The sequence below is a fragment of the Ptychodera flava genome, chromosome 6 (assembly GCF_041260155.1).
Source record: "Ptychodera flava strain L36383 chromosome 6, AS_Pfla_20210202, whole genome shotgun sequence".
NCBI lineage: Eukaryota > Metazoa > Hemichordata > Enteropneusta > Ptychoderidae > Ptychodera > Ptychodera flava.
The window spans coordinates 27,397,433-27,413,480 of NC_091933.1; the positions used below are offsets into that span (position 1 = coordinate 27,397,433).

Here is a 16,048-nt window from a genome sequence, read left to right on the forward strand (position 1 = left end):
AGCCAACATCTTATTTATTTTCGACTGCGGGTCATCCGCATACTTGCGGTTCTTTACGTCATTTTTGCGTCACAGCGCCGTGAAGGGGTTCGGATTTTTCAACCACCAAAACAATATTCAAAGTTTCAATATATGTAAATGACATAACGTTTAGTTCTGCTTTTTTCCACAAAATTTTTGTATCATTCGCTCTTCTGTATCGCCTGATCTCTCATTCACCTCGCTCGTATGCGTTTCACCTACTGACGTAACTCCACGGTGGAGAATTTGAGAGTGTCAAAAAAATCAGTGCTGGCATGCTGTTTTCTGTTAGTTTGCTTGTACTCTTGTCCTAAACACAAAATGGTTTTCATGTTGCCACTTGGTCCTGTGTACATATAAATGGTGATGGCAATGGTTCAAGTATTCTCCAAACGATCCTCATCAGTGGCTGAAGCTGTTTTCCCGATAAAAAGAATCAAGGGAAATCCCCCACCCTGGTTTCTGTTTATTTTTATCCTGTTTATCACCACATTACAAAGTCTGATTAATTTACCTGCCTTACATCCTAACATTTCTCTTCTTTGTCAATATGACAATGTATCATCCTGGTATGCCAAAAGTCCACACAAACAAGACCAAAACCACCACAACAGGAAATAATTTGCATCCTTCAGATTACCTGTCAGTATGTTAGTATCCCTGATCAAGAAATGATGAATTATCCTTTAGCCTAACTTCACGACTGTCTGTTTTGTATTTATTTAATGTAATGGGAAACGCCAGACAAAATTTCCTCTCAGTTTTTTCTAGAAGACTTCATATCATTATAGAATAAACATGAATTTTTGTAACTGTTCATATGGATGGAAATGGAACTTGTAAACATGATGATAAAATTGTTCACTGTATATACAAATTTGATGTTTCATTTTATGAATTCAGTTTTGTCAATAAATATTTCTTTTTTTCAACTTTACTTTCCATGCGTAATGTGTAAAGTTCATGTTCACTTTTGTTAGTGAGACCTGTGTGATTTAAATCCTCAGAGCTCTTTGTAAAATAATATTTTATAAAAATTGGACTAAGCCTCCCTTTGGTTGTTTGTGAGAATTTTAGCCTTTGAATGTATTAGTATATACCAACCCTTCCCCCCAAGCCTCCATGTTACATTGGTGATCTGTATCAGCCTGATAATATGAGGAGGAGTACTATTTACCTATCACTTAGGAAGTCTTACAGACACACATTTGACTGAATGACTCATGATAGAACTCGTATGTACATTGCTGAATACAACACTGCAGTTTACTGATGTTATTGTTGTTTCCCACTCGATTTTATCCTCTGCTGAACCAGATAAACAGTCTTAGGTGGGAGTAATTGTTCTAAAATGAAGATACCATCTTCACCCCACCCCTTCCCCACCCATGCAAATAAATGTAGGGGTGATATATGAGACGAAGAGGGAAAACAAACTCGGATTGCGTGTGTGTTTGAGTGAATTTGAAAAATCTGCCCTAAAGCAAATATGTCATAGTTCTGAACAAAACTAAAATCCATTGCAGGAGAATGGGAGTATGTTGCTTACAAGGTGTTCTTTTAACTATCACTTTCGGAAAAACTGAATAGCTGAAGATCTGAACTTGGAGAGGTTGAATGTTGCGTGTTGAATTCTCCAGTATAATGATTTTTTTGCGGAATGCCTGTTCATGGCAAATCAAACGTCAAGCGTACACTGTTCAAAAAAATAAAAAAACCCATGTCGGTATACCAGTGAATTGATTACAGCATATTTCTGCAGGCACAGTGACTGATGCATAGTGCATGTGACCTTAGATGACCCGGTCAGTGTAGGTTTACGTAGGTGTGTTTGTATTCCGAAATAGTATACCTTTTGATGTTGTGCTATGTGTGGTAACTTTATAATTCTTCTTAACCACACCTGTTCTACGTATTGGAATATAGGGGTGTGGGGTTTTTACAAAAAAATATTCACTTCACATATGCCTCACCTGCACTTATGAATTAAGAGCCATTTCCTGTGTTCTGTTGATTATTATTGAAATGGACCTTATCAAGATAAGATAACAAGTCTCCGGCAATTTGTCTGTCGCCTTTTGAATAAAAAGACTAGTGCAATTTGGGTGTGTAAAAAACTGGTATGTGCATTTTTTTGTGTGGAATACCTCCTTCATCTTGCTGATGGCTTAGCAACTGTTGCCCAGCTGTAGCACTGAGTGGATTTATTCATTTCATTCTAAGGTCAACAAATAAACTGTGTACTGTATTGAGACTTGTTTGAGGCCGAACATCTACTCGCTGACAGAGCAAAAATTCAATGGGAATACATTGAGACTGAAATGAATGAAAGTGATGACATCAATGATGATTAACCACTGTGCCAGGGTAGAGATCAAGTATGATTAACCACTGTGCCAGGGTAGAGATCAAGTGCCATTGTGAGGAATACAAGGAAACAGAAAATAGTGGAAAAGACTGATATGTGATGCTGGTTAAGTTAAACATTTTCCACTTGAAAAGAAGGTTGCTCACTACGTTTTACTGATTATTAAACGTTTGTCTCAAAGTGTGTAAATGGAAATTATCAACATAAAATGTTACCAATCATATATAACGTGGAATATCGCAGAATTTGATAGAACACCCTCTTATTTAAAAAAAAATTTAAACAAATTGCCATACTGTGATATATCTCAATCTCTTTGGCCACTTTCATCACAAGTGAAAAGAGTCTTCACTTTTGGCGTAAAAAGCGCCACCTTCGGCTGATACCAGGTTTCTTTTGTTTTTTTCAGTAACATTCCATGATCCATCTGATAATCATGATATTGCTTGGGAGTGAACTCACAGGCCGATCCGAAACCAATTATGATTTTCATCTCACTTGCATTTGTGACCGTTGTTGTCATTTATGACAATTTCATCATTATAATCTTACAGTACCCACTGTGTCCAGTGATATTAAATGAATATGTTACAACTTATCTCGGGGCCTGAGGTAAAATATCGATTGTAGGCATATTCTTCAACTTCATATACTTCAGCCATGGAGCCATATATATATATATATATATATATATATATATATATATATATATATATATATATATATATATATATATATATATATATATATATATATATATATATACATGCACACACACACACACACACACACACACACACACACACACACACACACACACATACTCTCGTTCTCTCTCTTCAAAAGCCCGGGTCCTAATCAATATTTTGCCCCGACAATTTAATCCTGTTTGGTGATGCAGTCTAAGTATGAAACATGAGTCGTCCCTGAAACTTGTATCACCTCATAGTATAGCGAAAACCCTACTTGTGACATTTGTGTATGCTTCAGTGGCATAGTTCCGCATCCTACACATGTTCAGTTCTGTTGTTATTCGGTTTTTCTGCGACTGCGTAGGAGGCTGCACCCAATTTTATTTTATTAGATATGTCACGTGACCAGATCTACACCAGAAGTAAATATGGCGCTGACAAACCACACGAACTCAATTGCAATGTCTAATCACTTGACTGTCAACAGCGATCCTCCTGGTTTGGTGTTCTATCCACAAGGGATGATCGAAGATGAGGTAATAGTTGTTCTTTTTAATACACAGAATTGCGATTTGTAACGTTGCTTTTGATGTTTTCTCAAGCCATCCGTTGTGCATCCACAAAGCCGTCCGTCCTCGAGCTCTCATCATATGTAGCAAGCAGCGTATCGTAGTCTACACGTAGTGCATTAGCCTACGAGACAACTCGACGGGACACCGGAACAATTCTTATTTTTTGCGCCTGGACGTACACACGAAATCGTGCACTTTGGTTAGCGTAAGTAAGAGTCGGTGGCCGCCGTATTTAATCTGCAGAGCAGTGTTTCAGCTTTTCGCTGCATCATTATTTTGACAATTTTGGACAAACAATGTTCAGTGTCATGTACACCGGCTATTTATACCGCATCGCATGCGCATGTAATGAAATTTATTCTTCCGGGTTCCATAAAAAGCCCAGATCTCAGAAAAAATGTCGATTATCGAGAAACTGTTCAAACGTGTGTGCCCTTTGTTCGAGCTCTGGATTTTCATCGCCTGTGTAGTCATTTGAATTTTGAAATTATGTATCGTGGCATTGCGTAATGTTTATCTGTTGCCAGTACAATGGCTTCACGTTGGGTAACCTGTGCATTTTTTTCTAGGTTTACTTTTTTTTTGCCGTGGCGACATTTTCAGATGGGGTGAGGAATATCATAACGGACGGATGACGTATTGGGCTTCCCATATTGGGCGTCCATGTATGTCGTGTACCTCGACATAATTTGCATGAGCGAAACGATGCCGGCTTTGTGTGGACATGTGTCAAAGTGTGTGTTTTCGTGTGAACGGTGAACGCGATTGTTGACACTGGCCTGCCACACGGAGCATTCATGTCCTTAGAACGCACGACCAGCCAGTCCCATGTAAACGTGTCGGAATGCCCTGGAGTTGCATTCACGTGCACACTTAGCAAGTTTTTGTTCTTCTGCTAGAAAGCCCGCAACATGTTGAGAAACATGTACATGGTATAGACAAGATGTATTGATGTAAGATTTTACCTCCACAGTTAGGTTGTACTGGTCTTGAAACGACTCAAAGTATTGAGCCTTTTCTACAATAAAGAAAAAACAAAAACGTGTTGGGTGTCCCAGAGTTCATTGTCTGAACCCAAGGCAGCAGACAATAGGAAAAGGAGCCCATTGTTCTCTGCTTGTATGCCAACTATATGTCTGCAAGGAATCCATTAGTTAGCTCAGCTCTCTCCTTGGCCTTTTTTGAGGATATAGTAGGTGTATTTTATGATAGCATGCTTAATCTGCCACAGTTCATGCCTGCGTGTACATGTACTTGTGAATGTTCTGATGTTGGCATTCTCCAAGACATCAGGGGCACTGACCTCTATTTCTTACTCATCGTGTTGAGTAATGTGTAATCTAAATATTGGCAAAGTTCCAGATTTATGAATTTGTGGGCAGCAGTACTGTAAAAAAAATCAAGATTTTTCCAGTCAGTGATGTTTATGAGATCCCCTAAATTTTACAGAATTCTGTGTACATGCCTCTTCTAATTCTGTCAGATAGTTTTATTCTGATGTTGCATCATGGGTATGTTGAAGAATTACTTCGCCCCACGTTGCGTGAATCACAAGTTTTGTCTTATTTCCTTGAAAAATCTTTGTACTCAACTTTAAAGTGAAAATGTAGTGACAACACTGGCCACACAGTAAAGCAACAAATTGCTGACTATTTTGTTTTGTTCAAGTGAAGAGCACCAAATGTCAAAGACGGTTATTCAATGATACGCCTACTCACATGTTGTACTTAGCTTACCAGCTTGATGAAGGTTTGAACAGCAGAGGTCATCACAAGGTCATCTGTAAAAGTAAGGTTTCATGAAAAGTTGGGCGCCAAAATGGACATTTGCAATAGCATCATAAACCCAGCCAACATACATGTCTATGCCAACTGATGACATTGCCCTTGCACTAGGTCAGCCTGTTCATTTCAGTAACTTTCCAATCAAAAAACCCATGAAGGGAAGTAACCCACACACTTTAGCCACCTAATGACCCCGTTTACAAAGCCAACTTATGACATCATGATATGGATGGATACAATTATATCTGTTCTTTTCAGTATAACATCCTTATATTTTCCTGTAGATTCACCAAGGGAATAATGTGGGTTTTGCCAGATGACATGCCTTTCAGGAAATTTCATCCCTGGACCCTCAATTAGTAAAATTTGACCTTTCCAGTAAGAAAGTGATCTAGTTTGAAAACCCCCCTCAAGATTACATGTGGAGTATGTCATCTTCATTGTAGTGGATGAATTTGTATTAGACAAGATTCTGCTGCTGTAGTGTGTGACCAAGGTATTAGGCTTTCAGTGTTGTTGTCTTTTGACCATTTGCAGATGTTACTTTCTGTCCAGAATCTTGGTCAGTCTCTCCATGGAGGTAGAAAGAGACTACCTCCATGGTCTCTCAGTCTTGCAAAATGGTCGTGATGATAAATGAAATAGTATAATAAAGAATTTTCCATATTTGGGGGATGATCTTTGCAAACGACATGAAAACAGTAATTGTATATGATCATATTGACCTACTTTTCGTCTGGCTTCATCCCCCAGTGGGACAAAGTTGACATCATCTTTTGACATTTTAATGGTCATTTTTCAACTTCATTTGGGCCATCTCCGTTTCATTTCCGAGGTGTTTCATTGACATTCTGCAAGATCCTCCGTTTTTCGGCTATCAGAAAACTCTACTCTGATCTCCACTTGTACATGTTGCATTTATGTTTTTTGACTAAATACCTCCGATTTGCAGTTGAAACCATGTAGCCAGAGGTATTGTCATCATGATATCGTTTAGAATTACCCAGTAATACAGAAAGAACATCGGCGTAGCTTAGGTGATGTGACCACTACACATCATATTTCAAATCTGATAAAAGCCCAAAATCCCATGGCAACCAAATACAAGATGGTGACTTAGTCTTGTTCATTTGTCTTTTATTGGTCAGGATAGATGCCAAAGGGGAAGCTGCACTACCAGTCCGCTTCCCAACGGTAATTACTATTGTGTGGTATAACATGTGCGTGGTATAACGAGTCAAATTTGTGAGAGGAAATCTTTAAGTTTCGATAGGTTAGGTTCAAAGGGCATTGAGGTCGTAAGGTTACAGACTGTTATGCGATGTTTGAGCAGAGTTTTCATTTTGTCATTTTATAGCTGAATGCAGCCTGCCAATGGCATGCCTGTATCAGATTTACTGTTTAGAATTTATGGACTGCGTGAGTATGCCTTTACTGAGGATCGACGTAGAAAAAGCTCTTGCGAATCAGACTGGCAGATACTATGGCAGTGTGTACACAAAACATGGTGATGCTGTGAGGGCATGTGTTATCAGAAATGAAATGTGTTATCAGCAATGAAAACTGTCCTATTTTATGTAGCCTCCTGTTTATTTGCCGATGCTTGGCATGTGTGGTCAAGTTTTAATGTGGTGTGACATATTTTAGATCATGTACATGGAGGTAGGAATATCTGGTCAAACATAGTGTCCTGATTGTAATTTCATTGCGTAAGACAACCCAGATACATTGCTTAACGGTCACATTGAATTCCTGATGGGGAGCTTTTCCAGCACAAGTGTCAATATGGTAGATTCCACAGGGATAGTACCATTTGTCTTGTAAGTTCAAACATGTTACTATTGCACCTAAAATCTGGTTATTTCCAGTTGATATTGCTCTGTCACACAAAGTGTCTCACATATATTTTCAACATTGTGGTCTGTTACTATGACAGTATAGATGATTCCAGTAGAGTGTTGTTTTATAGCTCTGAACATACTTTCCAGATGTTACAGTGTCATAACTTGCTCAAATTTGAATAGCGTGAAAGCATTGAATGTCATGTCTGCCGTATTTTGTCAAATTTAAGTTGACAAAAGCCTTCAGTTAGAAATAAAGTTTCTCTAATACACAAATACTTTCTCTTGTCGTGATCGCTGATATAACCTCCTTGTATTTGTTATTGCTCAAAAATGGACCCACATGCGTTCATCCATACACTACAAATATACCACGCGATTTTTTTCAAAACACAGAATTCTTTTCTCTGTTGTGATTCAGCAATGAAGGGGCGTCATTTGCCCACAATAACAGAGAGAGGTGTGTGTTTGAAGACACCCACGCGTATATGTATCGTGTTCTTTTTAAAATCTCTGGCTGCACATGCTGCAAAGCGTGGTCTATCATTGAATGGTAAAATAGCACTAACCAAATAACACGCTTTGCTTTCAAAAAGAGACATTGTAGTAATTAATGTATCGTGCTACCGAAATATCAAGAAAGTTTTTATCTCAGAAGACAAAAAGTGTGCAAAAAGAACCCTACCTTTTTTGCTTGAAATAAAAACACCACAAAAAGGTCATGAGTTGAAACTAAGTACATGCTATACCTTCAATTCATAAAATGTCCAGATGAATGAATCATTGATATGATTGTTGACTGAAATTAGGCCTGTGTCTGTAAGAGATGGACTGCTAGTTCTTTGGGGGGGGGGGGGCTAGTTCTTGGGGGGGGGGGGGGGGGGGGGGGGGGGGGGGGAGAGGAGAGGGGCAGTCAACTTAGTCTGGGGAAAAAAGTATGAATGCTGTTTACCTCCTCCAAAGAAAAGATTAAGTACAACCGTACAGAGCAAAACAACTTTTGCACATTCTCATTCTGACCTGCCCTGCCAATGACCTAAATAAATCCCTGTACTTAGACTCTTGATGTCTCTGTAGTTTTCCTGTACCGGTACAAGTGCACAAGCTTCTGATTGTTTGATCAGCGGTGTCCAGAGCTGTACCCAGTTCCTGCATTGTGATATAACATTGTGAGTAGACCAGGCAATATGGAGATTCATGTAGTACAGTGTGGATAGTTCCTAAAAAACAACAGGGATTTTGATCAATGTGTGTTTGACCATTTTGTTTTAGTAAGAATGTCATGTTGCCCGCTGGCCACGTGTTTCCTAATGTGAACTGATGAATCTTTTGTGACTGATTGTTGTTTTAAAAAAATTCTGCAATGGTCTATCTGGTGTATGATAAAAATACCGAATGGATTTTTGAGAATGTATCTGCTGGTAAATCTGGGTGAACTTGTATGTGTCTTGAAAACAAGTACTTTAAAGGATAGGTCGGTTTTTCCTAAAGTAGCGGCAATTTATTCTTTGTGTTTAAGTTTACAAGTCCTGGGATTAATAGTGAGCCAAGAGTTGGTCTCTGCTGTTTAGTTGTCTGGCCTATGTCACTTTGGGGAAGCTGGATCTAAATAATGTCGAAGCAATATATACATATGAGTATTTCAAAAAATCGTCCAGCATTCACTTTGTACAGCCAAGTGTTATATATATGTGTGCTACACCATGTACTGGTAGTGTGATTGATCTTGCTATCCATTCACAGTGGACGATTTCATCCACAATGGTACATGTGTAAATGTTGAAAGTCAAAGGTCACTACCAGTGGCTCTATTTTTTTTACTCAACAATCAGGTCTTGGCGCAGACACCAAAGTCCTACAAAAATGTCAAAATGTTTACTATAATTGACCAATGTAACAGTTTCACAAGCTTGTCCCAGGAAATGACTGGCTAATATTTCACCATTCATTCCCAGTGCATGATGGCCCCAATCAAAGTTGTAGGGTGGGATTCTCCGAGTTGAACACGGAACAATCAGGTACATGTACAAACTGGATAACGTGTCCGAAAGTTTTCAGTCATCGACCCGTTCACACAAAGGTCAGTCGGCTCTTTCAAATCTTTCAAAGCTGTCATGCGTAGTTTGACTGTATGGCTGGTATGGCACCTCGGCAATCTTGTCTGTCAACACAGCCTTCAGCAACGCGTTCCAGGTGTACAGCCCGGTACATAGAAAACTGCATGAGGGGCACTGTGACCCCATGTGACCTTAAACCTTTGGGTCAAACCTTATGAATCCACTCTGTTTCTAAAGCTTATAAGGTTTTTCCCTCCTCCGTAAACAGCATTGAGTCAATGTCAGTTTGTTTGCAGTAAGCCCAAATGACCAGTGAAGTATTATCCTGCTACCCACTTAGATGGTCAGGAAATTCCCCTTGTAACATGTTTGTCACAGATAGAGGAGGTGGTGGGTGAATTAGTGGTGGGCTTTTGGACGCTGAAGTGGTAAATGAATCATGTATTTGCTCAAATTTATCATAATAGAGAGGAGAGTGAAAAATATATTGAATAAATAATGATGGAAAGTGTAAGTTGTGTCAATGATCAGTCGTGATATTCATACAGATGTTTTTTGTTGATTTTCTTATCAATACATTACTTTGTTAGAATCCATTACACTGAAGGTTGAAAGAGTAATGCGAAATATTGGCATCTGCAATGCTACCAGGGATGCACCTGTAAATTTTGGAAGCAGGTGGCAGTAATTGAGGACATGCATATTTCTTTCAGCTCCCCAGATGTGACTTTTTTTTTCATATAGCAATTTGATAAGGGAATGGCTGTCAAAATTTGTTCCAATAAGTTTCACTGTTCACTAATTGAGACAATGGAATTGTATGTCAACCTAAAACACTGGCCCAGAGAGGAGTCTGCATTTATGGAAAAGCTGAAATTACAGGGTCTTGCAAGTGACATGGTCTTCTAAAACTCGAATGCATTTGCTTCAAGAATCTTCTCCTTCTTCCGCCCTGTCAATTTTTAGGGGGAAGCGTGTGAGAAGTGGTACCGTACTCGCAATACATTGCAGTGAGTGCTGCCATCATGTACTTCGACTATAGCACGTACGACATCATCAGCAATATCCCTTCTCGAATATTGCCATTTTTTGGGGGGCTATCGACTTCAGCCATGCAACGATGTGGCTGTGTTTACTGCGATACCATGGTACATTATATCTTGTTTTGGTACATTCTCTTACCGTCTCCATGCGTGTCAGCCATTGATTCTCTGCCTATGTATTGATTTGTTTGTCACTCCCAAGGTGAAAATAGAATTATTGAATTGCCTTTTGTTCAGAGCTCATCATAGCACCAGCTGTTGACAGCTGTACCTTTCATTCAGAAGTTTACCGCCAGAAAGTTGTACCGATTACCGCTGGTGGGTGCATCGCCAGCCTATTTGTGGACATTCTCACTTTCGAACAAAAATTTATTAAATTACCAAGTGAGTGTTCAAGGAAGGGGGCCTTTGTCACTGTTATGATACAGTATCAGATAGTAAACTAAATTTATAATGCTCAACATTCCGTCGTTCTACGTAGGTTTGATCGCGTTCTAATGTTGTGTCACTAATTTTATAAATTTATGCTTGTAACATGTACAGGGCAAGTAATTTGCATATTATCAGCTATGTTACTACTAGTATTTACAGGTGACACCAGGGACCAACAGTCTCATGACAATAGTATTGTTTGTTCGCATAATTTTCATTTATTGATGAGTGACGTTTGGAGAGTTCAAAAAGTCTCTAATTATTTCAAGGAGGGTAAATGTTTCCTGTCAAAGGTGTTAATTAATGAAAAAGATTAAGATGATATAGAATTTTTTATTTTCAGTATGTTTTATGTTTTGTGTGGATGTACAGATACTGTCCACAGTGTACCCTCTCGAACCCTGAAAATGATGTTGATTGCTACTTTGGGTAATTTGTTGGGGTATGGTTTTGGATTGTTGTCTGCTCAACGTCCCTTTGTTATCTCTTCCTGACACCGACCGCAGCATGCTTGTCAACACGCAGGCTTTCATCTCACTGTACGAAGTGGCAATTGATGCATTTTGTGTGTCTCGCAATCACCGCAGTCTGTCAGATCTTCGGCTTGGTGCGTGATTTGATACAATCTCATGAAGTCTCCATTGCATTTTCTCCTCTGAGGAGTTTAGGTGAGCTTGTAAAATTTACAAGACATGCAAGTCCCCTTGATCAGATCCTCTCTCTTCAGTTCAATCAGCGGGAACTGTCTCTCTTCCTCTCTCTGAGTGTGTGCATGCTTACCCCAGGATGCAGTGTCCCCATGGAACTCTGTGTCATGAAGTCTGTCTGTTAAAACCTCCTGAAGTGTGTAGTAAAGAAGACCTTGCATGCACTGTTACACTTTTATTTTAAATCTTGGGTCAGCGTAGTACAGTTATGACAATCATTGGACAAGCGCTATTCGGGGAATTTATTTCTGAATAAATATTAACATGCATTTTTAAATAAAATTTGGGATTCTAGGCAGAAAGACATACGGCATTTTCACAATTGAGTGTACAAAGTAGGGGTCAAAAATGGCCAAATTTCAACCTCATTGTTTTACTGTGAAAACCTTAACCAGGACTTAGGTACATATGCCACATATATAGTGCAGAAATGGTTTTGCACAAACTGTCTTAGTTCCATAATAAACAGGCCTTCTTTATCGTACCCTTACATGGGGTACGGACACTACAAAATTTAGAAAATTAAGAAAAGATTTTGCACCATTGCAAAATTTAGGGAGAATAAACAATACTTTTACCAAATGCAAATCAATACAGTTAGCCTTACATCATAAAATGACTTTTGTAGAGAATCTTTGAATTCCACCGGGTGTATACAATGTTGTCCTTCATACCAAAACAAAGGAAACACTTTATTTTTGAAAGAACAACGAACACATTTCAATTATTGCTTGATAATCTTCCACAGTGAATCCCAAAACTTAAAATGATAATTGGCAGCATGCATAGCTATGATATATAGCATATTTTCATATGTTAGTCCATGTTGGAAAGACTCATCAAAATATTTCATAAAGTATGTACAAGGGGTACGGACACTACAACACCAGCCCAAAGCAAACCTGTACTGAAGCTGATCATTTACATTTAGTGTAGAAATAATAGCTGATTAATTGATGAAGAAACATGGTTTTCTTTCCATTTTGCCTCATCCTGTAAACTTTAACCACAGTGTAATTAATTGAAGATATTATTAAACTATATTTATGGTTCATGGTTTAATGTTATTCAGAGAACAACACTCAATATAAATTTAGCATCAACAATAAGAACAAATTGAAAACTTTTAAGTTTTTTGATAAAACAGTAAAATCATCAAGCTATAAAATTTCTAATATTAACCCTACTCACTGATTAATAGTTGTATTTAACTAATTTGTGGGGTGGGGTATGGACACTACACAACATGCATTAAAATTGTTTTCTACTAAAGTTAAGTCTGAACTAAAATTCATTGAACAAAAATGGCAATGCTTGTACATGTGTGTTGACAAGCCAAATACTGGTCAATATGACATATTTATGCTACTGGAAGAAAAGACAACTGTTTTTAAAGACAGATCAATAATTTTGAAAAGGTCAAGTTGCAACATAACAGTTGTATCAGTGGACCTGTCAAGATAACATTTTATCAACAAACTGCTTGATGTAGAAATATGTCATTTTAGTACTTGAAATAATGAAATTTACTCTTCATGAGATGAAGTGTCTCTTGTCAATGCCATGTGTAGAGAAACAAAATTGTTTTATCTTATTAGTCAACTGAAGGAAACCAACCCAACACACAACTGATTCACTAGATTCACTGAACAATCAATTCATATGTTCTCATCTATCGCATAAGCTTTGATATTCGGTATACAGATGACTTAGGATATACTTAGATAATTTCATACAGCTTCAGGAAAAATAATAAATTTGTGTTTTGGAGGCAATTTTTGCAAATTTTAGTTAAAAAATCTAAAGACACAAACTAAGCCAACTTATTTCTTCAAACTTGGGAGGGGGGGGGGGGAACATGGCCGTAATTTTGTATTTTTGGAGCTAATCTTTAGTCTGCGACCTGAAATAACCTATACCAATCCCAGATATCTTTTAAGACAGTTTTGTAAACTGTGAAAACAATGTAGTCATATTTGGTATCAGTTTGTAGTGAAAGTTGACCAAGAAAACAAATCTGAGGTTATTTATGACACATGTATAATATAGTGGATCAACTCTAGCTAATATTTCGTTGAGGGATACCCAAACACTGATAAGAGATTTGTATCCACAAGAATGCCATGTGGCAAGATGCACTCTACTGTGAATACAGACTCCAGTACATGTCATTTTTACATTGAGTAGTTTATGTCAGCCCTGGGCCAGCCCAGGTTTTGAGTCAACTCAATATTGTCGATATGGACACTCTAGGTCAGGCCAGAATCGGTCTAGTTTTGGCTGGGCAATAGGGGAATCCAGTACTGCCTCAAAATTTGGGTCATGTCTGGACCAAGATGATGCCCAACTGAACCTAAAAGTTTTCGCTCCAGTCTTTATCATTCCATGTTCTCAACACAATATCTTCCCACCAGGTTTTGCTCCACAAGTGGGACCACATCATCTGATAAACATTACTTGAAAGAAAGGCATTAGTTAACAAAGACATCAGAAACACTGTGCACTTGTTACATGCATTTCTGTACAATCTGCAAGTCCAATTCTGTCTCATAAAGTTCATGAAACCAATACTGGAGATGTCTCTGTAGTTCAAGTGTCATTTAGTAGTTAGATTAATTTTTTTGGCAAAACTAGGCTGGTCCTGTAAAATGTGAAGATGAACCAAATTTTTTCCCCACAGAGGATTATTGTAACCTTGCCCAGGTCCGACCTAAATTTTGTGAATGTGAACATACGGTAGTATCTGTCTTAGTCCAATCATTGTGTTTTATATAAACATACAGACAGTTGACAGGCCATTGGTTGATTAAGTAAATCATCACACTATGGAGCAGACTATAGCGCAGTGCAACTCATAAACATGATTAAGAACATGAGCAATTTAGGATGATGTCAGGTCACTCCACCACACAAACAGAGTAAACAACAAATTTGACTACCTAACTCTCTGACACAATATAAATTTGTTCCTTCCAAGGTGTGAATTTATCATAGATCATTGAACAAATGACCGGTGTTTTTCTGCTTTTGATTACAACTTTCAGCTTTTTGTGGACAATCATGTTGACTTCCAATATATTTGCGTACAATAATTGTCAAATTATAGTTATACATTTTATCTGAAACCAATAATTATTCACATTTTGTGTTACACATACTACTTACACAACTGGGAAATAATTGAAATTTTTTTTGACTGACGTCCAACATTTGATATCATTGAAGCTGTTGGTAGTCTTATTCTTATCAGTTTAGTTGGTGTGTATATTGCACCTTATATTCCGACTTTGTCTGTGTATTACTTTAAAGGCATGCGTTGGCACCAGACTGTCTCATCAGAAATTTACCCACCAGATTACAATTTCAGTGGAAAACAAAAGGCTATCACACCTCCATAATCCTCTTACAGACTTCTAGAACAAAGGCGATCCCAGGGATCGCGAGCAATGCCTTTAATTTGATATCCAAACATTTCAAGTTTGGGCCACCAAATTTTTACTGTTGATCTTCAAAATTGAAAATTGGTCATTAAAACAGACTACTATCTAAACATTGAAAATTAAACCCTTTTGCAAATACAAATAGCACTTTTTGTTTGCAAGTGAAAAACAGGAAACAGAAACATGTACTTCGTTTTTTCGTTTTTTTTAGATGCGAGCAACGCTATTTTTTATATTTATGCAAGAATCATTATTATCACTAGTGCTATTAATATTAATTGAGGTTTTGCCAGCTGATTCAAACCTATCATTTGATTTCTCTTAAATATCACAGCACAGTTATTTCAGATGCTAGGCCAGTTGTTGAAATGTCTATTTCGAGGGGTTTTAGCTAACTGACTGCTATGCTAGGTGAATTACCGTAGTGTTGTAGATAATGTGAGCTCAAGCCTCAAAAAGTAATGCATCACATTTAATGACACTTACTATACTGGCACATATTGTTGATATAAGATGTACTTGCCCTGAAAGGCATTGAGCAGCATCAAGTTATTGCTATTGGCATATTTAGTGAATGATCATCTCAGGAACCCCTTGTCTAATAAACATTGATGTTTCAAGACTTTTTATCCAATCGCCTGATTGTATAAGAGTCCACCTTATGTCAGAGACAGACAGCAAAGAAACTATTTAAAGTATAGGCCCTGATGGCAGTTTTCTATGTTGACTATTGATGAATATCTGTGTACCGGTATATAGGGGTAAGTTGGGGGTGTCTGCTAGTGTGAGCCGAAATTAAACATTTCTTCTGCCATTAGAATAGGACCTGTGCACTCACTATATCTAGTAGTATACTATGTACATCTTCCATACCATCCATGTACCAGTATATTGTAGCTACAAAGTCATTGGCACTATTTTTTATCCAGGGCAAAATTCCTGTACAAAAATGTAGTGTGTGTTGTGTTGACCCCCCAAATTACCTTATTGAATCCATCTGTCAATTGAAATTACATTTTAATGTTTGACTTCACACTGATTATACATGGTTACATTATAATTAAACCACTCAGCAGTGTACTAGGGGTATA

At 37.9% G+C, this 16,048-nt stretch overlaps 2 protein-coding genes across 11 annotated transcripts in view; both read left to right on the top strand.

Annotated features, from left to right (window-relative positions):
• LOC139135363 (EF-hand calcium-binding domain-containing protein 10-like) overlaps nucleotides 1-958 on the top strand; it is a 2,856-nt gene extending 1,898 nt beyond the window's left edge. Inside the window, exon 4 of the mRNA XM_070702714.1 lies at nucleotides 1-958. This exon is cut by the window's left edge and continues 114 nt beyond it. The gene's annotated coding sequence lies outside the window, so the exon portion shown is untranslated.
• A 2,527-nt stretch (nucleotides 959-3,485) lies between these two features.
• LOC139135365 (serine/threonine-protein kinase B-raf-like) overlaps nucleotides 3,486-16,048 on the top strand; it is a 68,689-nt gene continuing 56,126 nt past the window's right edge. For all 10 annotated transcript variants that reach the window (XM_070702725.1, XM_070702715.1, XM_070702717.1 and 7 more), the window contains exon 1: nucleotides 3,486-3,617. In XM_070702725.1, the coding sequence (XP_070558826.1) occupies nucleotides 3,510-3,617 (108 nt within the window). In that variant the 5' untranslated portion in view covers nucleotides 3,486-3,509. The remainder of the gene's footprint in view (nucleotides 3,618-16,048) is intronic.